The sequence below is a fragment of the Plecotus auritus genome (genome assembly GCF_963455305.1).
Source record: "Plecotus auritus genome assembly, chromosome: 5".
In the NCBI taxonomy this organism is placed as follows: Eukaryota; Metazoa; Chordata; class Mammalia; order Chiroptera; family Vespertilionidae; genus Plecotus; species Plecotus auritus.
Genome location: NC_137776.1, coordinates 64,710,591 through 64,735,325, shown reverse-complemented (window position 1 = coordinate 64,735,325; position 24,735 = coordinate 64,710,591). Strand labels below are relative to the sequence as shown.

The 24,735-nt window shown below is 35.4% G+C and overlaps 1 protein-coding gene across 1 annotated transcript in view; it reads right to left on the bottom strand.

Moving 5' to 3' along the window:
- Nucleotides 1-852: 852 nt before the first annotated feature.
- PRPF40A (pre-mRNA processing factor 40 homolog A) overlaps nt 853-24,735 on the bottom strand; it is a gene marked incomplete at its 5' end in the record, with an annotated part of 47,756 nt that continues 23,873 nt past the window's right edge. The window contains 20 exon segments of the mRNA XM_080670228.1: nt 853-1,888; nt 3,479-3,613; nt 4,257-4,318; nt 4,404-4,500; nt 4,584-4,670; nt 6,352-6,447; nt 6,784-6,921; nt 7,241-7,357; nt 7,449-7,552; nt 7,722-7,836; nt 12,663-12,796; nt 13,785-13,935; nt 14,769-14,877; nt 16,067-16,231; nt 16,605-16,669; nt 17,183-17,291; nt 19,547-19,909; nt 20,586-20,610; nt 23,068-23,121; nt 23,359-23,479. Coding sequence (XP_080526354.1) covers nt 1,796-1,888; nt 3,479-3,613; nt 4,257-4,318; nt 4,404-4,500; nt 4,584-4,670; nt 6,352-6,447; nt 6,784-6,921; nt 7,241-7,357; nt 7,449-7,552; nt 7,722-7,836; nt 12,663-12,796; nt 13,785-13,935; nt 14,769-14,877; nt 16,067-16,231; nt 16,605-16,669; nt 17,183-17,291; nt 19,547-19,909; nt 20,586-20,610; nt 23,068-23,121; nt 23,359-23,479 — 2,340 coding nt within the window. The 3' untranslated portion in view covers nt 853-1,795.

Here is a 24,735-nt window from a genome sequence, read left to right as displayed (position 1 = left end):
CAAGCAACTTGGTTACTTCCCATTTTCTAAAAATAATGGTCCTCACTTTCTACAAAGTCATGTCATATTTCACAGCAGAAATCGACTTGGCAGAGAGAAATTTAGAAACAACACCCTTTCCCCCTTATTTTTGAAGCATTCAACAGTGGACAGATTTAACTAAAATAGGGAGCAGAGATGGGAATCATCCTGATTAGTCCCACTTTTCAAATTCACTAAGATGATGAAGAAAAAAATAAAATGAACCTTTTGTTCTTTTAAATCCCAACTTGAAAAAGGACCGGTCCTAAGATAATACCAAAGACTATATGCTAAAATTTACCATTAAAAAAAAAAAAATCCTGCACTGAAGAAATATAGTATAAATTACATTACCAACCCTGGAAAGTTAGCAGGTAAAAGTATTTTAACTTTCTTTTTAATATATTTTATTGATTTCAGATAGGAAAGAAGAGGGAGACACAGAAACATCAATGATGAGAGAGAATCACTGATCAGCTGCCTCCTGCATGCCCCCCATTGGGAGTTGAGCCCGAAACCCGGGCATATGCCCTTGACTGGAATCGAACCCAGGACCCTTCAGTCCGCAGGCCGACACTCTATCCACTGAGCCAAACCAGCCAGGGCAAAGTATTCTAACTTTAAACCACTGCCTCTCTAAAGTATTCCAAAGCAATTCGTAGATCAAAAACAAATATAGGGGCCTCAAATGCAGTGATTCTAATTTAAAAAGAAAGTGACTTAGCTGTGTGGGCAAGAGGAAGCAAAATTTCAAGGATTTAGTTTATCTTTAAATCATCATACAAATTTTTTTAGAGCTGAACAGTTTACGTAGAAATAAATACTAGTACACACTAGAAGAGAAGGTTTAATAATTGATAAAAATGTACAAAAATATTCAAATCAGAAATGCTTTAGAATGTGTATCATGAAGTCAATACTTCTCAGTGAGTAGGGAAGGTAAAAGACTTCCTCAATGAAAAAAGCAAGAGAAAGGTCTGATAAAAAAAAAAAAAAAAGACAACTGTTAAAATGCTTAAGTCAACATTGATTTTTGTTTTAGACAAGGATATTGCATCTATCACTTAAAGTTGGTGGCACATTCTTTAGCAGGTCCTTAAGGCAATATATTTAAACTAATTTACAATTTGATTTAATGTTAAGTTTTAAAACATCACCTCAAAATAATGCCCTCACAATAGCCTTTTTAAAATGTATTCAGATGTTTCATAAAAAATAATGGTGGCTTTATTATAGTAGTGCTCACTAGCACCACTATAGTTAAGGGTCTACCAGGTTTCCATTAAGAACACCTATTTGTGGGTTCACCATAAAAGATCAGATTAGTTTCAAACAGTTGGGAAGTGCACAAAAAAGCAATTTTATCAGTTGCTGGTGCTTTTTTTTTTGTACGACTAAATATCAAAAAAAGTTTCATATCTTCAAAATCCAACTTCCATAAAGAAAATGCAATCACCTTAATGACTTAGACTTTAGAAGAAAGTAGAGACATCTGCAGTTATCGGTAAATTGCCACCTTTAATCCACCCTGCAGTGCCCTATGAAAGGGTCACAGGAAAACAGTTATGACCGTATGAAAATATGATTCTTAATACAGAATCAAAAGTTATTTTCAATTTCCTTTGCTTTTATAAAGTCCACAATAACAATACTTAAATGCACTTTTTCTTCTGTGATATAATTAAAACCCAGTGTTATTTCAACTGAACTTAAAATAGAGTCCCTGGTCTGAATTAGACTTTAAATCATACTGTAAACATATATTTGGTATAATTTATTGATCATCATCCAGTTGCTCCAAAAGGGTCCTTCTGCGCTTTTCCAATTCTCCTTCACTCAGTTCACTGCCAGAAGTATCCCAATTACCCTGAAAAGACAGTGAATACAATTACATTTCATGGTAGTACTCAAAAGTAAGGTTAAGTAGTGATGAACTTTTGAAAAAGAAATTCAAAATGAATTCTCTTTCACAGAAACAGATACATCACATAGTTTAAAGACTTACTACCGCTTTCCCAAGAGCCTATCAATGGGTTGCTAACTAAGTATTTATATATGCCTTGGTTATATTAGGAGAGATCCTTAAGAACAAGATTTTTACGTGTTATTTTTACTTAACATTAATATATGAATTGGGGACAATGGTACATATATTTCTTTTCCTTCCTCTTACACAACTGATTATGAGACATCCTGTTTCCATTAATGGAAGTCAGGGATTCATTTCTTAGGCACTATATTCCTTGCTAATTTTGCACATTCTAAGTTGCCTTACGAGTGTTTTATATTACAAAAAAGTATGCTTCATGCAAACATTCATGAGCAGCACAAGACTTAGGCTGAAGAAAATATTCAAAAGATAATAATGTATTATTTGTGAGAAATAATCTTTGAAAAGTGGGTAGTTCATTTTTCTTTCCCTTCAGCGATTTCGTTTAACCTACTGAAGGTTAAGGAAGAAAAAACTGTTAAAAGCTGCTAATAGGTCTAGAGGAAACATTCATTTTTCATCAAGGACGTGCATCAGATTCACCAGTGCAGCCTTTTAAAAAGCAAAACAAAAAAACCCCTCCACCCTACATAGCAAATTAATCAGAATATCCAGAGGGAGAGCCAGGGGCTTGTCTACAAAGCTGAAACTCTCCGCTGGTAATTCTGAGGCATTACCCTTGCTAAGCCCCTAGAATTTGTGGGAGGAATGGCAAGGATGAGAAGGTTTGTGTTATTGTGCTGTCATTCATATATATGTGCACCCACACATACATATATGGGAAAATAAGGATTAATTTTGGCTTATAGTCCCCTCATATCAATTTGCTCTCAAACCTCTTTCTCAATGATTATTTCCAAAGGTTACAGGAATGCTACCTTTTGAAACCAGACTTAGAAACAATGACAACTGAATATTTGGAGGGAGAACCCTTAATTTGAGTCTCTTAAATTTTATATTCCTTAAAAAATCAGGTACAAAATGTCCAGTGGCACTCCTTAGTACTAAGAATGCACAAAGCAGATCATATCCTCCTTTATTTTTTTTTTACTTAAGTTCCTTTTTGTTTATTATTATTTTAAATCCTCACCCAAGAATATGCTGAGAAAGAAAAACAGATCAGCTGCCTTCTAAATGTGCCCTGGGGATCGAATCCAGAGCCCAGATATATATGCCCAGATCAGGATTCAAACCAGCAACCTTTTGGTGCATAGAACAACACTCAACCAACCGAGTCACTCTGGCCGAGCTTTATCTTCCTTTCTCAGTGAGTTAACTATTACATAGCTATTTTTTTTTTTTTTTGAGGAATGTAAAACTTATGACCACATACACACTAGAAAACTATTTTTGTGTGAAAGTTAACTGAACTTTAATTGTTTTCTTTAAACACCCTCATAGTTTTAACCATTGTCTCCATTTCTGCAATTTTGAAAATACAGGTATGAAATAATTCTAAGTACTTACAGAAGAATCCTTTCCAGTCTTTTTCTTAGGTGATTTGTGTTTTGATTCTGATCTTTGTCTAGTTCTGTCTTTTTCACTTTCCCGGTCTTTTTCTTTCTTATCCTTCTCTCGCTCAGCATCTGACTCCGGAGAGTCCTGTGTAAAAATTCATGTATAACAGAGTATGTGTGCCCAGAGTGGTGAAATTTAAGTTGTTAAGCTCAAGGATTAAGGGTAAGGATGAAGGTATACCTGATTGGATTATATATTATGAAAATGAGTGCAGATTTTACATTTTACACAAACCCAATACAACATTACTTATTTAGTTATGTAAGATGCTGCAATTAGCTCAATCACATATTAGGTTGATAGCTTGCCTAAACAAGCAGTCCTTCATTGGATATGCACAAATTCAAGTGAGCAGCATGAAAAAAATCTCATTCTCAACAGGTTTATGGTAATACCCAGGCCCTAATATTTTGAAAAAGGCTTCTAGGTTTAACTATTAAATGCTTCTCAACAATAGCTGTGATATGTACACAGACCACACATGTCTTTCTCTAAGATTACTTTAAAAAACCAGATTGGGAATCTTAAACATGGGTGTGTATGTTTTATTTTTCTTCAAATCTCACCAAAAGATCTTCATGGAAGATGAAGATCAACTTTAAAACTCTTCAACTTAGGTGCCCACCTAAACTGTGTTGGTCTGCACAGGACTAGACAGGAAAAGGCTTTACTGCCACTGAGGAAATTAAGGGTAAAAGCCTAATATAAAAATTAAAAGCTTGCTTACAGATTTATGTCTCCTCTTCTTGCTTTTCTTCTTATGTTTTTTAGACTTCTTGTAACTTCTCTCTAAGCAACATGTAAAGGAAAAAGTGTCAGAATTTGACCACATCCAAGTGTCAATGATTTTAATCAAGTTAAAAGCTATGCCTACCAGACTCTGCACTAGAAGAATGTTCTGAAGCAGAACGAGATTCTGATCTCTGTCTTTTTTTCTTTGTATGGCTGTCGTCATCATCTGAATCTGACCCCTACACAATACAAATAATTTTATTCATAATGATGCTAAACAAATTTCAATACACTTATGATGTCATCTAATAAACTTTATTACCGATCGAGAGCGGGAACGTTTCCTGTGGTGTTTTTTAGATTTTTTAGAATGTTTTTTGTTCTTTGAATGATGATGTTGACATTCATGCTACAGGGGTAAAAGAAATAAATATTCAAAAGTTAACATTTACTTTGGACAGTACATTATAAAGAATTAAAAGCTATTCGATTTAAGTTATTTAAATTATAATTAACCATCATGTAGATATCTAAACACGTTAAAAAATATTAATAGTTTTTGTAGGGATAACTGTACACTCCAGAAAGGTATAATTTTCAGAACCGTTACACTACTTTCTGTTAAGACAAATATACATTTGAAAATCTTGCTTAAATGTTGATTCTGATGCAGGATTTCTACTGATGGGGTCTGAGGTTCTGCATTTCACAAAAGCTCCCAGGTTAATAGAGATAATACTAGTCTGAAACACACTTTGAGTAGAAAAGATCTAGAGGCAGCTGGGAAACTATAATAGAGTGCATGTGTATGTTAACAGCAAACTCTTGTCAACATTGATAGACATCAAGAATATTAAATACAATGAAACAGTCAACTTAAGTGACTTGCTATGTCCGAGGACTATACAACACTATAATGAATATGTGTCAGCTTTTGGCTTGTTGTGAAGTATCAGTCCACCTATAACTGGCAGCATAGCATGTTTGTTAAAAGTATTAACTCTGAAGTCAAACAGCCTGTGTTGGAACCCCTGCCACTGTATTTCTCTTTGCCTCGTTTTAACCCTCACACTATGAAGTTATAGGTGAGTAAATTAATATATTTAGTATTTGTCTAACAATTAGAACAGCAATGGCCCATATAGGCATCAAATATTATTTAATAATTATTGGTCAATTTACTACATACAAGTACCTATCTGAAATACCCTTATTCAGCTAATAAGAGTAATTTTATCAATACCTATTCTAACAAAACTTATTTCACTATATTTAAAACCCCTCCCTTAGTTTTTAGGACATCTAATAATCCTATCTAATAAAAGAGTAATATGCAAATTGACTGACTCACCAAGACACAAGATGGCCACCACAAGATGGCCAGCAGGGGAGGGCAGTTGTGGGAAGTTAGGAGTGACCAGGCCAGCAGAGGGCAGTTGGGGGGGGACCAGGCCAGCAGGGGAGGGCAGTTGAGCAGGGGACCAGGCCTGCATGGGAGGACTGTTGGGAGGGGACCAGGCCAGGAGGGGAGGGCAGTTGGGGGGGGGGGGGGGGAGAAACAGGCCTGCAGGGAAGCGCAGCTGAGGGGGGACCAGGCCTGCAGGGGAGGGCAGTTGGGAGCCAGCCGTCCTGGATTGTGAGAGGGATGTCCGACTGCCCGATCCACTGGGATCGGGCCTAAACGGGCGGTCGGACATCCCTAAGGGGTCCCAGATTGGAGAGGTTGCAGGCTGGGCTGAGGTACCCCGCCCACCCGCACGAATTTCATGTACCAGGCCTCTAGTATAGTATAATATTTGAAATATATGTTTGAATCTTATAAAGCAGATAGAAAATAGCTTTTAAGTTTTCTTTATGTTTACTAGTCAATTGATATGGCTGCTGAATTTGTGAAACACTGTAAAAATATGTAACAGTTTCTACAAACAAATCTTATCATTCCCATGCAAGCTATTTGTTTCATTTAAAAGCTACATTTGCATAACAGTGGTGCAATTTAAAAAACATACTTGTCATTTTGAATTCCTTAACTTTTATTTATAATTTTATATAGTTTGCATTTCAGCCAGTTATGAAAATATTAAAATTACCTCAAGCACATGCATAAAATCTTTAAATATTCGTTTTCTTTCAGACTCTAGAGTTATGTCTTCAAATGCTGGCTCTTTTACAAATCTCTCTCGGATCTGAAAAATTTGCATATGCAATAAATATATGAATACCAAGAAAATACCAATATGACTAAAAGGAAACAACAGAAGTGGAAACTGACAGCCCAGTCCCCTCCAAGTCTATTAAATTTTTTTCCTTTACTCTAAAATCTATACCATTTTTAAAAAATATTCCTAACTGCAGTCACAGCTGACTTTATCCTTTTAACTTAGTCTCAAATATATGTAATATATCCTAAAAATAACTTCAGCTTATTTTTGTTGACTACAAAATCAAAGGAACTAAAAAGCATTTTTATCTTCAATTGTAAAGGAAACAGTTCATTAGGAAAAATTTACAAATATACATACATCTTCCCAGACCGCATCCAATTCTATTGGGGGAGCAGCTTGTTTCAACATACTCTTAAATGCAGATTCTTTCCGTTTCATCTTTCGAGCCTCCTCTTTCTCTCTTTCACGTTCACGGGCTTCTGCCTTTTCTAGTAACTTTTAGAAAATCATTTAGTCAGTTACCATGGTACAGTAATTTTTGTCAATTGAAATAACCCATTATTCTTGGTTTAAGTATTCTCCCATCATTTATAAGGTAAGGTCCAATTTATAAGACCGGTAATTTGAGCCAAGAAAACTTAACATCAGCCCATCACCTAAATACATTATTTTCTTTTACCTTACCCTGAAAGTCTGATTACCTACTACTTTATGAAACCCTACTCTTATTCTAGGAGCCTACAACTGAAGTGCTTTTCCCTAAATACATTAAAAACGGTACCATTAAACTCGTTTATAAAAGACCGTAACTTACACTATTAAAAGCCAACTTAATATTTCCGGCATCTAATGTGGTTGATCTTTTAGTTGAACTGATTATTGCCACAAAATCTTCAAAAGTAGTATTTACTTCAACTACAAATCCTTTATCCTAAAAAACAGAAATCTTGTTAATAAAATGTATAAAAGGAACAGAGAATCAATTTTTAAAATATGCCAGTCTATTTAAGTATACTGCTTACCTTTAGAATATCTTTTATTATCTTCTTCTCATCATGATAACGTGCTTTAAGATCCTCAACATAAAACTTGAAAAGGTCAAGTGCAGTTGATCCTAATGAAAAAACTAAAGAAGTCAAAAGCTAGCTCTAACCAAAGAGCTGCAATTATTATTTTTTTTATAAAACAAAATAAAGTGCCCCCCCCCCCCGCCTCATTTCCCAACACAACCCACCTTCCGCTCTGGCCCATTCCAACTACTATCAAAACCAAGTTAGGAAAGAAAAGAATCTCACCAGGCTGACCAAGCATGTTAGTGAATCTAATGTCAGAACTAATTGTTGGATACAATTCCATCCAAGATGACATAGAATGCAGTTGTCCGTGTTCATGCAATTCATCTAAAAATATCTGGGAAAAAAAATTTTTAGACCATTAACAACAACAAAAAACTCCCCATTATATTGAAATCATCTCTAAGGGCATTAGAAAAATAATACATAATAAGAACACACATGTTAAAAACACATCAATACTTAAAACTCTTTGACCAATGTTATCCCAAATATGTTTAGGTGCAAAGAATACTTGGGTCCTTGATGAAAGTAGCAGCTGCTTTTAGGCAAAAGTATTTTGTACTTCTGAGAAAAGGATCTCTGAAAAGCTACATTATCTTTCTAGGCTACACTTGACTGTCCTGTAAGATGGAACATCATTTCCATTTAAAAATAAAAGTGTGTATGTATGTGTGTGTGTGTGTGTGTGTGTGTATATATATATATATATATATGTTAACTCAATATATTAGATATTATCTATTTCAAATGATGGTGCTAAAGTATATGTATGCATGTTTCCTATAAAATAACTAGTAGCCCTGCGCATGCATCTTGTGCGCCAGTAGGTCACTCCTGCCCTCCTGTAGCTCCCCCTGACCTCCTCCTCCACTCCCCCTCCTCATAGCTTGCTGCCCTGCTCTCTCCTGTAGGTCTCCGAAGCCTGCTTGTAGTTTGCTGCCCCACCCTCCTGCAGATCCGTGATCCAGTCATTATGCAGTCGGTCATTATGCCTCAGGGGGTAATGGATAATTAGCATATTCTTCTCATTATATAGGATACTTATTGTTTTAAAACATAGTGACTAATATATTCTGGGTGTTTTTATTTTTTAATTTTCTTAGCAAATGTGGACTTCTTAAGGACATATAATTTTACCAAAGTAATTACATAGAGTATTTTTGGGAGCTAGGACTCCAAACCTATTTCCTTCTATGTTACTACCTTAATTCTAAATCTTTATATGCTTACCCCAATTTCTCTTCTTTCTCCTTTTATACTACTTGCTGATTTTCAAGGCAACATAGTAGGACTTCAGCAATTTCCACATTTCCTGCTTCCTTAAATCCCTAAAGAATAATGATCCAAAATTCTCCTAAAATTCCAAAACCTGTAGTGCTCAATATAGTAGCCACTGGTAAAATGTAGCTTCTAAGTTCATGAAATGTGGCTGAATTGAGTTGTGCAATGAGTGTGTAATATACAATGACTTTGAAGACTTAGTTCCAAAAAAATATGTCAAAATTATAATACTGGGTGAAATAAAAGCTTACTAAAATAATTAAAAGCACATGTAATATACTAATTATTGGACAGCACTGTCCTGAATAACACCAGAGAGCTATAATAGGAGAACTATTCATAGGAGAATAAGCATGTCCATACAGTCTTATATTTCTAACATTCATTTCTCAAACTTAATGTCTATTCTTTTTTCCTATCCTTTCTACAATATAAATGGAATCCTTATCTTAACCCAACCCTGTTGTGTGATCACTAAGTTCCTCACTTGCTCCCTCTTTTGCATTCCTAAGATAGCTCAAAACCACCTTCAACGATGCTCTCTAGAATCTTAGAATCTGCTTCACTCCATCATACCTGCTTTATTAGTATTACTGTTTCACTTCCAGATTGCTAAGATCTGATGGTCATAGAATTTTGATATTGAATCCATTTCAATAGTGAATCCCTAACCTGAGTGAAAATTACAATCACCTGAGAATTAAAAAAAAAAAAAAAAAAAGATTAAAAGCCTGATATTTGTAATTTTACTTCTTAAAGATTACTTGATGCCTCTGATTTGAATTCAGGTTTGAAAACCATTAGGCAAAAATTGTAAGTCTCTACTCCTTTCATTTACTAACCCTGTCTTGGATGGTGGGCAGGTGCCTGGTCTTTACATTATAGAAAGCAAGTGCGTTAAAGATGGCTGAGCCTGGTACTTCTTCACTTATAAGGGAGGTTCCCAAACTAGGCACTCACTGCCTCAGAGCCAGCTGACTATTTCCCCCCTTATCTCCTTCCTTGTTTTTGTCTTCTTATATACTGTTCATAATATAACTACTTATGTACACTGAGTGGCCAGATTATTATGCGTTCAGAGATCATCATAATCTGGTCACTCAGTGTATATTCTAGTATATTTTCTGTAACCCAGATTTCTTTATTTTTATTATATTAGAGGCCCGGTGCATGAAATTCATGCACAGGTAGGGTCCCTAGGCCTGGCCGGCAATCAGGGCCGATCTTTGGGGTGACTGGCAGGGCGATCGGCCTCCCCTCCCCCAGCTGGCACCGCCTTGGCTGGCCTAGGGCCTACGGGCAGCTCCCACATTGAGTGTCTGCCCCCTGGCGGTCAGTGCGCATCATAGCAACCGGTCATTCCACCGGTTGGGTGATTTGCATATTAGGCTTTTATTATATACGATTATTTTATCACACAGGTTTCCTTATTTTAAACTATTTCAAAACCTCCATAAGACCATGAAAACTCAATCAATGGTTGCAGAAGAGTATTAACTGACTTTCTTAAAATCTGTCTACCCCTTCTTCCTGGGCACATGCCTGATTATTTAAAATCTAGGTTTTATAGCCTCCTTTTTAAACTAGTTATGGTCAAGTGATTAAATTCTCAGCAAATGAAATTAAGGAGAACTTCTACATTACTAGATTTAAAAGGAACTGCCCTCTCAACTTACCTCAGTAAGTTTTATCAGGACGTGGGAGTGGGGGGAGGGAAGGAGAGGAGAATAGTAAGGAAAGAGACCAAGTGTGTCCCAGATTCTCATTCAGAGCAGCTGAATTCAGATTGAGCAGTGCCATGGACCTGAGGGAAGACTGAACCCAATACTGAGATTTTGTTTTATTATCTGACTGCTAATTCTCTGGAAAGCATGATTTGGACTGGGGGAAGGGGAAAGCGGGGGAGGGCACCGAAGTGCTGTTGAGTGTGTGTAATTTTGCTTTACAGTAGCTATCTAAAATTTTTTTTAAATGCTATATAATAAAAGCCCAGCAACTGAACAGAACGACCAGACCACCAGTCAACCAGTCACTATGACATGCACTGACCACTAGGGGGAAGACTCTCAACGCAGGAGCTGCCCCCAGTGGTCAGTGCACTCCCACAGTGGGAGCACCACTCGGCTGACCAGAATGAGCAGCCATTCCCGCAGCAGGCTGATCCCCGCAGGCAACGCCCCCCACCAGTGCACGAATCCCGTGCACTGGGCCTCTGGTATGTTTAATAATCAGTGGTATTGCTATAAAGTGGATATTGAAGTTCTAGAGCCTGGGATGTGAAGTAGAGGTCATACTGCATTGTTTTACCACCTATAAGTAAAATCTAATCTGGGAAACCCAGGAAGACACCCTGCCACAGTGGCTAGAGAGACCCACAGTGGCTGGGATAGCCTGTGTTTCCATTTCTAATAGGTTCAACTTAGATGTGATCATGAGAACATCAGCCCTAAATCGTGCAGACAAGATTAAGGCAATTTCAAAGTAGGGGCCATGCTTTACTATCACCTAGATACTTATTAGAAATGCAAATTCTCAAAACCCACCCAGAATTACCAAATCAAACTCTGATATTAAGGGCTCAACAATCTGTGTTCTTAAAAATCCTCTAAATGATCCCCTGGGAAACCACTAACAAGATACAGAAATCCATCAAGAGTAGTAAATTGTAAATTTTTATGGAATAAAAACTGAAATAATGTTATTAACTGTGACATTTAAGATGGCTAGTGACCTTTGGCATGGTGGCCCAAGCTTTTTAAAAAGCCTGCTAGGTGATTCTGATGTACACTAAGTTTTGAGAATCACTAGCTTAGGGCATGGCAATGTGTCCTTCCCTAGACCAAATAACTATTATTTTATTTTTTGTTAATCTTTACCCTTTGATTTTGAAAGAGAGTGGAAGGGATGGGGAGAGACACAAGAGAGAGAAACATATGAGACACACATCACATCAACTGGTTGCCTCCCACAAGGACCTGGGGAATCAAGCCTGCAACCAAGGCAGGTGCCCTTGACTGGGAATCAAATCCGAGACCCTTCAGTCCACAGGCCGATATTTTATCCACTGAGCCAAACCGGCTAGGGCTAGACAACTGTTATTTAAAGAAACAGACATATTTAAGCTACTGTAACTTAGCATTTATACTTGTACAGTGTTTAATAGAAGAGACCCTGTAATTAAGACTGCATAGATTCAAATTCTGTCTCCACTATTCAATAGTTGGAGTTTAGGCAAGTCATTTCCCCTCTCCCAGATAATTTCCTATCTATATAAGTGGACATAAAAATAGTACCTACTCTTATACAAAGATGTCATAAAAAGTAAAAAATTTAAATTTATAATGTTTAAGCAGTAAGCAATCAATGCTAAATGCTATCATTATAATTCACTGGTAATATTCTTCATTACAGAGAGATTAAAAGGTGGTACATGAAGGTGAAAATGAAACACTAACCTATATAAATGATATGTGACTTCGGCTCCTATGTATAGCATTTTAGATTTATGGCCCATCCCCTAAACATTACCACAGCATTCCCCACAATTCTCTTACTGCTTAAAAACCAACTAGTACTAATGATTCATCACATATATTTTGTTTTCAGTCTTCCCACATCCCATTTCTCTTTCCCAAATAAAACCTTATCTATCATGGTGCTCCTTAAATACCAAATTGTCATAGCCTTCCATATTCCGCTGGATTGAAATGGCTGGTTTCCTTAAGTGGGTTCATAACTAATTGTAGACCTTAAGAGTTAATTATGTACGAATACTTCAAAGTCTATGTTAGTGATCTGGGATCAGGTGTCTCAAAATAGTTTGTAGTATTGTTGAAGCCCATTATAAAATTAAGCTAGAAAGAGAGATTTTTAAAATACCTGAAAAGATTCTCTATTTTTACGCTGTCGTCGCCTTTCTCTCAGCAAACTCTTCTGTTTTTCTTCTTCCTCCTCCTTTTCTAAAGCCCGAATATGTTCTTCAAAGCAAATTAATGCATCTTCTTTATCCATGTCTAGAGGTGTTTTTTTTTCAGTTAAAAAAAATTAAAATGTCAAATGTCAGTTAGGAAAGCAATTTAATTATTTGCATTAACTTTATAAATTTCAAATTCACCTTCCCAAAATACTTGTACTGTAACTCAAATATGACTTATAATCATCTAAATGGGTAACATTTAAGGAAAATACAAAAAAAGACTTCATCAAAAGATACCCTGCATCCAAGGATGAAAGAAAGACTATGCACATGATCCAACTAATGAAAACAAAATTAGAAAATTTGTCAGTAGTATCAGAATTACCCAGGGAACTTTTCAAAGTACAGAGTTCTAGGCCCTACCCCAAATCTCCCAAAGCATGGTATTCAGAGGGTAATAAAAAAAAAAAAACTTTAAAAAACTAGGTAGTAAAGACAGAACTTGGGAAAGCTTAATGTAAGCTTTTTTGGCATTTTGCAAACTTTTAAAGCTATTAATTTAAGAAGATAGCATGAGCCCTCGCTGGTTTGGCTCAGTGGATAGAGCGTTGGCCTGTGGACTGAAGGGTCCCAGGTCAATTCCGGTCAAGGGCACATGCTTAGGTTGTGGGCTGGATCCCCAGTAGGGGAGCATGCAGGAAGCAGCCGATCAATGATTCTGATTCTCTCTCATCATTGATGTTTCTATCTATCTCTCCCTCTCCCTTCCTCTCTGAAATCAATAAAAATATTTTTTAAAAAAGATAGCATGAATAAAATGTGGTAATCAATTTGGTTCTTACGAAGTGACATGACGACAATTTCAGGTTTGATGAATGATAAACATATTTCAAGGATTATCTGATAAAGCTAACTTCATATTTTTGTCCTAAATCACAAAAATATCCTATTTGGAAACAAAACATCTTTTCACAAATGAATTAACAATTGTGTAGAATTCAATTAATGGTCTCATTAAAAAAGAATTCTTTGCTGATAGACAACCTTTTAAAAACTGTTTCCTCCCATTTAGTCATTATGCTTACTCTGTAATTCCTCATCTTCTGCAAAAGTTGGATTATCCATCAGATACTGCTGGGCTTCAGACCAAGTAGTAGAATATGTTACATTAGCCATGTTGTCAAGTATGTTTTTTAGGGCTTCCCAATTTCTCTTTCGCAACTGCTTTGCTTGCTCCTAAATAAAAAGTATGAATAAATTTTTTGAAGTTCAAAGGAAGTATGATATTTGAATTGCAATTAGTAAACGTTTCTTTACATTCTAACTGATGACCAAATTTCAATACTCATTTACTTTGAATATCAACATTATTTACCTTTCCAATGCTCTAGCCTAGCTGCTTGGCTTGGTACCTATCTTCAATTTTTTCACCTCTCTTCTAAATCCAAAACCTGGATAACATGACTCTCTCCTCCCTCCAATAAATGTCTCTTCCTATTACAACTATGTTCTACAAAGCTAGTTATTGGAGACAAATCATACAATGAATAAATGCTAAGGTCTTCAACCACTTCCAGCTATGACCAATTTTTTATTTATAATACATATCTGGAAGTCTCTTGAAGACTGCATAATATACAATTTAGTGCATAAAATAGTCATAAGCAAAAAAGAGGTATTTTAAAACACTATCATAAGTACATTTTAGTGGAAACCATTACATATAACTGTGCTTCTTATAAAAGAATCGTAAGTACAAGCACCATAAGCAGAAACAGAGTATTTTTTAAACCCAATGAGCTAAAAAGGAAAAGTATCTTCTCTCTCAAAGTAGGTATAAAACAGCCAGTTAATGACAATTCAAACAATAGACAAATCTGTATTTTCTATGTTCACATCAGTACTTACAGAAGCTATACATTTCAAACCTAACTTCTAATAAATGGTTATGCTGCACCACATAAACTGGATAAACAACCAACCAAAATGAACATGATATAAAGTAACTACTAATCAGAATGAAGAAACATCTTGTTTTATCTATAAATACCAGTAAGAGTGAATTATACCTTTTCTTTTTTTGAAAGAAAGAATAAAACATCTTCATAGATTTCAAGACGATCACGCTCCGATATTGCATTCCAGACTTCCATCTCGCCAAACATTTGCTCTGCTTTTCTGTTCAAAATAATTAAATGTTACTCTATCCAGGGTCCTCAAACTGCGGCCTGCGGGCCACAGGCGGCCCACCGAGGACATTTATCCGGCCCACCAGGTGCCGCTGCCTGTCCTGCTTAGCAGCCGACTCATCCCAGGCCCGCAGTGCGCATAGGAATTCATTCATAGTTTTTTTTTTCAAACTATAGTCCGGCCCTCCAACGGTCTGAGGGACAGTGAACTGGCCACCTGTTTAAAAAGTTTGAGGACCCCTGCTCTATATCATACAATAAAAATTAATCTCAGGCCATTTTGATTTTATACTAAACTTAAAACCACCATATGAACACTCTTTACCACTCTAAATTCATGATTGTATTATAAAGGAAAACTTTTGAATAATTAAGAATAGCTTAGAACTCCTTAGAGACAAAGGAGTTAATTCTAAATAAGCAATGTTTTGTAGTCAAAATTCTCTCTTTTACTTAGGGTAGCTAGAGACACTATCAAACTGCCCATGGGACTAAATGATAAGACTTCAAAAAGTTATCAGATCCCCTGGCCAGTGGTTCAGTTTGTGAAAGGGTCGGTCCAGTACACCAAAAGGTTGCTCAGGGTTTGATCCCTAGTCAGGGGGAGTATGGGTGAGGATAAAAAAAAAGTTGTCAGAAACTTAGCTAACCCACAAAATAGTACTAATTAAAGAAATAAAGAGTCTTTCACTAAGGCTCTTCCAGAAGACAGGAAAATAAGGAAGCACATAGGGAAAATAAACTTAATAGCTTACTACGTATTAATATTGAATTACCTAGTTTTTAAAAAAATAAAGCACTCTAAAATCAAGAATGCTATATAAATGCAAGTTTTCAAAATGCTATACTTAATGAAAATAGCCTGTTTCCTTCAACAAATACCAAAAATTTCAATTCTTATATTAAGTAGTAATCAAGCTTTGAATATTAAATCAAGTCTCTCTCCTTTTTGTTTTAGTTTGCTAATCAATAACTCAATGAGTCTATAAATTCTACATTTAACTACTGATTTGGTATGTACCTAATAAAATAGTCATAAGCAAAAACCGCCATGCTTACAAATCATCTCATTTTATTTAATGAGCATCTATCTACTTTAGAATAGTTAATGCACTTGGCATAAAGTTGGACACAAACAGTGCAGTAAATACATACTATGCATCACTAAAAACTCTTACTTGTATCTGGTTGTGGAGGTCATTTTCTCGTGATTTTCAAGAAAACGCTGAAAGGATTCCTTAGCCTCTTTGTATTTTGATCTTGCTTCTTCTTTTTCTTCTTTCTCTGTCTGAACTTTATAGGCATTAAAGGCCTGTTTTTTTTCACTCAACTTTGCTAAAGCACTAAATAATAGAAAATGTCACATAGGAGTAAATGAAGGCAGAATGATCAAATGTTACTGCTTTGAAAAACAATACAATTGATTTAATTCACAAATTAAGAACATTTCAGGAAGATATTGAAGATAACAAAATGATTACAGAAAATAATTTCAACTTTCAAGGTAATTCTATTTCATCTATAGCACAGTAATCAAATTGTATAACAAGCCTTTTGGCTTTTTGATTCATATCACACATGGAACAACTCTATCCTTACCATCCAAAATAACAGAAGATAATGGGAGTGGAAAGTTACATTGCTTTAGACAATTTTGAATTTTCTAGGTTTGCTATGCTCCAAGTGCAAAGTAAATTAAAAAAAAAAAAGTATTACCTGTATCGTGGATCATTAATAATCATTTTCATAGCTTGCTCCCATGAAGCATTAGATGGTACCCGCTGAAAACATTTAATAAAAAATTAGAATTTTACACAAATATAGTAAAAGTTATACAACAAAGAACAAAGTATAATACTCACTGAAATCAAGCACTTCCTTTGCAGAAGTTTTTTTTTTTTTTAAAGATCTAAAAAAATTTCTTACTGAAGCAAGGCAAATCTGGATAATTATATACCTATACACTAAAAAGAAAACTTAAACTGAAATTTAAACAGAGCATGAATACTTTCTCTTAAAACTACTGATTAAAAGATAAACATGTTTTAAGAATTAAAAAAAAAAAACTTCCAAAAAATATTGAGGTGAAAGGTACTGGTGTACCTTTGCACACAATAGTTTTTGTAGGCTTTTTTGGTTAAAGTCAGATTTGCAAAAAATATTCTTCAAAAAAAGGGACAAATTTAGTTCATTTTCAGCATTTTTAATAAAGGCATCATGGTATGGATTACAATGAAAGTAACTTCATTTATTAGACAATTATTATGTCACATAAAAATCTATAATGCAAATACCTTTTCTTTCAATAACTCTTTAAATGCTTGCTTTGCCTCCTCCTTTGTAGTCCAAGTATATGTTTTTTTTGCTGGTTGGCTTTCGTCCTCTTCTTTCTTGGGAGTAAAACTAGAGAGAAATTTAAACATGTTATTTATAGCTTAAATAAACATTTGCTTCATTTAGAAAAATTTAGCACTTCAATGTTGAGCTAAAATGTGACAATTTTAGAATAGTATCTCCAATATGAAATGCACATACTTACCTAAAAATAAAGAAATAAAGGTAATATATAATTTTGTGTAAAACACTCAGTTATTAAAACCCTGCAAAAAGGCTAAAATAAAAATTTAATTGTACTAAAATACTGGTTCCACTAGTTAACAACTTTAAAATGACTTACAAAACTTATTCAATGCCTTCATTTTAGTGCCATAACAACTAAGAATTTGGGCAAGCATGACAAAATATAAAAGAAGGAGATTAATCTAAATCGGGGTTGGCAAATCCCTGGGCCAAATCCAGTCTGCTGCCTGTTTCTATAAATATAGCTTTACTAGAACATAACCATGCTCATGAGTTTACATATTTTTTGGCTGATTGTGTGCTACCACAGCAGAACTGAGTCACTATGACAGACTTTAGAACTACAAAACCCAAAGTATTTACTCTTAGTTTACTTTTTTGGGGGTCTTTATGAAATGAAAGGTTATATAACACTAACATTTCTTCTTATATAAAAAAAGATAATTTAGAAAAAAACAAAAAAGCTTCAAGTAGAATGCTTAGGGAAAGATAATGGAGTACATATTAACAAAAAATACAAATATGATTCACACACTAAATACTTGAAAGAAAAAAAAGCAGGAAATAATAGTTAGAATTATGAAAAACAAATTTTTGTTGGAAAAATAAAGTACAAATTGATATGTAAAAGAGTGTTATTCCAAAGTTAAATGTCTACACTTAAAACTTATGTATCCTATATAATAAAGATGTAATATGCAAATGGTTATGCCGTGAAGACCGGATCATGGATCAACAGGAGGGTGGGGCAGTGAAATACAAGCAGGTGGCGAAGAGCTACAGGAGGGGGCAGGGCAGCTAGCTATGAGGGGTGGGCAAGGGGAAGGGGGGAGCTACAGGAGGGCGGCAGCAAGCTACTGGCCCATGGATTCGTGCACAGGGCTACTAGTATGTTAATAAAATAACATTCCATCATTCAACATGCTGTGGAGGTGTCTCATATATATGTACACATTTTAAATGCAGAGAACAAGGGCAGGATGATATAAATAAAATATAAAAATTATTTTATACATTCAAATATACCATATATTCTTTTAAAACTTCTAAGTATCAGAAAAGTTATAAAGCTATTTTCACTTTGAGATATGTACCTAAGAAAAACAAAACCTTTACAATAATGGGTAGGGAAATGAAAGCAACATGCTTAAATATTAACATGGGTGATCATGTTTCAATCTTGACACCATGGCTAACTTTTTTTATGTAGATATCATTCAAGTAAAAAAGCACAGCACAAGGTTCCTTTTTATAGCTGTATAAAGCATCGTTATATGAAATATTACTAGATCACAGGGTATGGAAATACTTGCAAACTTTTGCTGTCTTAAAAAAAGTTGTACTAATTTAATCTCACTAATAGTTTTCCTACATCTTGCTTATGTGTTACTTTTTTTTGCCTCCTTGAGTGTTATCTTTATTTTTTGTTTGTTCAATATCAAACTATAGCAACTTCACTGCAATGCCATGCTAAGCCATATTTGAGACTGAGGCAAAAGAAAATCAGTAATACTGATGTTTACTTAAAATTTTCCTATTTTATTAATCATGGACTTTTGCTCTGCCTTAAAATACTGTACCACAATATATCTTGATTACTAAAGTTCTGGGCATACTTTTAAATATGTCTCATACTAAGAAGTTCTGCTTCTTAAAATTTCTATGGATTAGTTCTGCAAGAGTTTGAATGCAGAGCTTGACCCAAGAAAATTCAGCCTCAAAAGTAATCTATTGCCGAAACCGGTTTGGCTCAGTGGATAGAGCGTCGGCCTGCGGACTGAAAGGTCCCAGGTTCAATTCTGGTCAAGGGCATGTACCTTGGTTGCGGGCACATCCTCAGTGGGAGGTGTGCAAGAGGCAGCTGATCGATGTTTCTCTCTCATCGATGTTTCTAGCTCTCTATCCCTCTCCCTTCCTCTCTGTGAAATATCAATAAAATATATTTAAAAAAAAAAAAAAAGTAATCTATTATCTAAAGGCTTGTATTTTGATTCCCCAAAAATTAACACTTAATGGTCAATGACTAAACTGGCAATATGTCTGGTACTGACTTGCAGAAGACAAGTTACTAAACTTACTCAGCTACAGTTTCCTTAGATGTTTCTTCTCCAGCATTACTTTCAACATTCTGATCCTGAACAGCAGGGGTAGTAGTAAGTTGTGCTTGTTCTTCAGTTGAAATTGTTACTGTGTTTTCATTATCTACAACAGTAGCAACAATTGAAGTAACTTCAGGCTCAGGTACAACAGGAACAGTTCCACCGACAGTATTAGCAGAGGTGGAGGCATTGGCGTTGGCTGCGGCAGCAGCTGCTGCAGCAGCTGCGGCAGCTGCAACAACAGCAGCTGCCGCTTCTGCAGCAGCCATGGTGCTCATTGTGGAAGGAATTTCTGTTGTAGGAACTGGGGCTGTTGATGCTGTGGTGCATTCTTCTTGCTTACTATATATTTATAAAAAGAGAAAACTGGTTATTTCAATATTAATAATCACAAAGCCAAATAAAGCTAGTGCTTAATTATACAATCAAATGAATAAGAGAAACTCTTAAAAGGGAAAAAAGGCAGTGCTGCCAAACTGTTAAGCTATTCAAAATAATTAAAACCACAGATGAAATTGGATTACTTTGATTTAATTCAGCAAGCATTCAAGAAAATGTATGATAGGCACTCAGGCAACTCTGCATTTCCAAAAGGCTAATAATTGTTTTCATTTACAAAATGCCCTATCAGATTGTATCATGCCATAAAATTGGATCTATATCATAAATTTCCATACAATCTTTACATTTTACTCATTGAAAGAAAAATCTGAATAAAGGAAGATATCTGTATCTACATCTATATTATACTTCATCCATTCCCAAATTAACGTAAACAAAATTTTGGAGAGTTCTATAACACAATCTTAATGATAAATGATGCAGTCTAAATTCAAACAATCACTGTCTAGTAAAGCATCACTAGTGTACCTTGAGTAAATACCCCTCTCCAACCCTCAAATTCTCCAAAGACACCAAACCATAAGGTCTAACATGTTAATATTATTTATACAGTTAAAACAAAATTGTAGGAGATATCACATTTCCAAATACGTACTGATATATGAAAATTGCTTACCTGCTTTCTTCAGCTTTGATCATTGCTATTGAAGAGAAAAAAGAAAAGTTACATACTAGTTTTTAAATACAATCACTGAAAAAAAAAACTTTAAAGGAGATCAAGTTTCATACAGTAAGATTTAACTTATTATTATATGTACATATATAAAATCACCACTTTTACTGAGCAAGTGCTTGCTCCAAAGTCCCAGGACAACAATTAAAGAATAAAGACAAAATTTAAAGAGCAGTTTTTAAGAAAGCTTTTCCCCACACTGCTGCTTTCCCCAAGATTGCTAGCTACTGCAAAAACTCCCTGAAATAAAACAGTACTTTCCCCAGGGGTAAAACTATTTGTTATTTCTTAAAGATATCAAATTCAAAACAAGATCAAATTCATGTTATGAAATTCCAGCACACATATACTAGCATTGACAAGTAGATAAGATAGTTATGCACACCAACTATATGTAGTAGGGTTATATCAGAAATGAGCTTCATATTTTTATGTCAATTAACTTCGAGCCTACCTACAGTATTATTAACCAATGCTAATACAGAAATTTAAATGGAGCTGTCAAGATTAGCAACTCAATGCTCCAGCTTTTATTCTGGTTAAGGTAGTAACATTTTTTGTAGTGGTAACCAAAATATCTTAGCATCATTATGGAATGAGGTGCTCTAACTCTGAAAACAGAGGGTGTCCCAAGAAAATGTATACACACTTTGAATAATGTATAAAGGTAGTATTTACTAAAATACATTTCATTTTCAAAATATAATAGAATCAACTGTTAAAGTGTGTATGCATTTTTTTTTAGGACACCCTGTATTTTAAAAACTGTATCACTGAAAATCTGTTTAGGATGGCTGACAACATATACTAAAGGGGTTACTGCTACTAACATAAATTATCATAATTTTCATATACAAACTAGAGGCCTGGTGCATGAAAATTCATGCACTGGACGGGGGGGGGGGGGGGGGGTCCCTCAGCCCAGCCTGCCCCCTCTCACAGTCTGGGAGCCCTCAGGGGCGGGAGGCGACCTGGTGATCAGGGGAAAGCGATGCCCCATCACACCTCTGCTGCTGCCACTGCCTGCAGCGCAAGCCTCGGCCAGCCCTGGTTACCTGAGCCTCAGTTGGCCCTAGGTGGCTGGGCAGTCGCCATCCAAGGCTTGCCTGTGCCTCAGGCTGGCCCTGGGCGGCTGGGGGGCTGAGGGGACTGGGGGACTCCAGAGGCAGGCATGCGGAGTGGCCAGGCCTGCCTGGGGGCGGGCTCGGCCTTGCAGCGCCTACCGCCTTGGCGGGGCTGAGCGGATTGGGCACCGCCATCTTTGAGGGTGTGGCAGTCAATTAGCATATTCCCTCCTTATTGGCTGTGGCATGAGGGTCATTTGCCTACTTGAGTGTTTTTATTTTTTGCCTACTTAATTTTCTTTTGCCTCAGTCTCAAATATGCAACTGTGTGAGGGTCAATTAGCATATTCCCTCTTTATTAGATAGGATGATATTCTAAGCCAGTGGTCGGCAAACTGGTTTGCCGCTCTGTTGACTAATGAGTTTGCCGACCACTGGGATAGGGGCTTAATCACAAGGAACAACAACAGCCTGTAATTATTGGAATCAAGAGTCTAGGTCAGTGGTCGGCAAACTCATTAGTCAACAGAGCGGCAAACCGCGGCTCGCGAGCCGCAGTTTGCCGACCACTGTTCTAAGCTAACGAGGTAACACAGAGCAAAGGTAGTAAATAGACTTCAGACCACAGTGCCTGTAAGAAATCATTATTATTTCTTTCATGTCAGATGTCATTTCACATTGCAAACTACTTTGTTAGTCCCATTCTCCTAGACTCTGTTACTTTTAACCTACTATAGTTTGACTCCAGATTCTATCTTAAGTGAAAATAAAAGAACTAAATTCTCAATTCTTACTCATAATCTGCTATTTTAAGTCCTGGGTTTTATATTAGGTAGTATTTCTAGATTTTAAACAGTATTCTAAACAATTGAGAATGTTAAAAAAACAAAAAATCCTTCCTTTGTAAGTTAGGCATAATACTTTGCTCACCTTAATTCTCCCAGAATAAGCATAAGGCCTATTTTGCAATGCTGTGATTATATAAAATCTGCATTAAATATATAGTCTCACAACACTATATTAACAAATTTTGAACTGATAAGGATTCAAGGTTCTCTGCTATCTGCTAAATGGTTAAAATCCATATTCCATGTTATGTACCACCACCCAGAGCTGTATTTAGAAATATTGTACATAACTGTCCTTGCCCAATTTTCCAATGGTATATAACTTAAAAAACAAACACCAAAGTGCAAATTCAAAAACTGTAAGCTCATTTATAATATAACCCTTAAATGAAAGAAATTATTTGAATTAGAGATTTCTCACTGCAGATTCATCCAATCATGGTTAGTGAATATTAGTGACATAGTATAAAAATGTTAAATAATGACAGAAAATGAATTATCAAAGCAGCTCACCATGCAGGTTTGATTTTGTAATAAGACTTCCAGCAACAATGGTATTCTGGTATCCTAGTTTCAGTGGAATCAAATCAAATAAAAATCTATTTAAAATCTATAGAACTGAGATCTAGAGCAACAAGAAAATAAGAGCCCATAAAACTGTTTTACCATTTAAAACATTCTAATCATTTAAAAAAAAAAAAGCCTTTGAACAATCCTATTTACGAAGGATTGTTTCAGTGTGAATGACATATATATAATATATATACATATAAATTAACATTATGAATTATTTTTTTGTTTTACCTTCAAGATCCTCAAGTTCTTTGGGTTTGGCCCAACGGGATTCTTTTGTTTGAGAATTATAATAGTATGGCTTCCCAGAGTCAGACTTGTACTCCTTCCAGGGGCATTTAGATAAAAGTTGCTAGAGGGAAATAAACCATCAGTTAACAGTAATGTTTTTAGTATCACTCATCATTCACATCACTGTTTTCACTAGATATTTCAAGCTATACAATTTGAAAGCTTGTGAAGTAATGATATATAAGCTACCAATTACAAGATACTTAGAGTAATGTTAAGATCAGAATATATTATTTAATCATTTCAGTAATACTATAACATTTATACTATTACTAGAGGCCCAGTTCATGAGTAATACTATAACATTAATACTATAACATTCAGTAATACTATAACATTTATACTATTACTAGAGGCCCATTTGCCCCCCTCCACTGGGTTCCCACACTGTCCCAGGCCTTCACCATCCTAATGTCTGTGTCCATAGGTAAGATCTTTGGTTAATCTCTTCCCACCCCAGCAACCCCCTACCCTCTGAGATTCATCAGTCTGTTCCATTTTTCCATGCTTCTGATTCTATTTTATTCACCAGTTTATTTTGTTCATTCGATTTATTTTGATTTTTAAATTCAATTGTTGATACATATTTATTGCCATTTTATTGTTTGTTTTTTAAACTTTTTTCCTCTTCTTCATTTATACCCACTCAAAGGTAAAAATTACCAACCACGTTTCACAGACTTCTCAAAACTAACACAATAGAAAAAACATAAAAATTGGGAACAAGCAAAATTTGATTTAGTAATGCTTATATTTCAGCTTCATAATAAACAATTACAAATCTATGTGAATTAAAAGGAAACAATATATAAGTATGATATACTTAAAATATAATATATAAACCAGTTAGGATGGTATAAGAATGCTATTGAAGACTCAAATTCAGACAGTGTCTTGGCAAATATATAATTGATAAATATCACTATGTCAGTATTAGGATAAATAAAAAATTATAACATCCCCTGACAAGCACTGTGGTACGTATTAGTGTGGTGGCTGGAAAATACTTTTATCTCCTCAAATTCCTTAAGGGTGACGGGGGTGGGGGGTGTGGAGCACAGGGCAGGAGGGGAAGATAAACGTGCCAACCAGGAAAAACATTAAGTATAGCTTGAAATGCCAAATCTCTTTTACTTAGGATTTGAGTTTTCCACATACAATACTTTTTACTCAATTTATTCCTTCCATCTTACTTCCTTGTCTTGTATTATGAATGGCCAACTTGCAACATAAAATGAAAAATACATATTTGGGGGGGGGGGGACATCTTCCAAAGAGACAATTTCTCACTCTAAGAGAAGTATTTGCAATTTAATT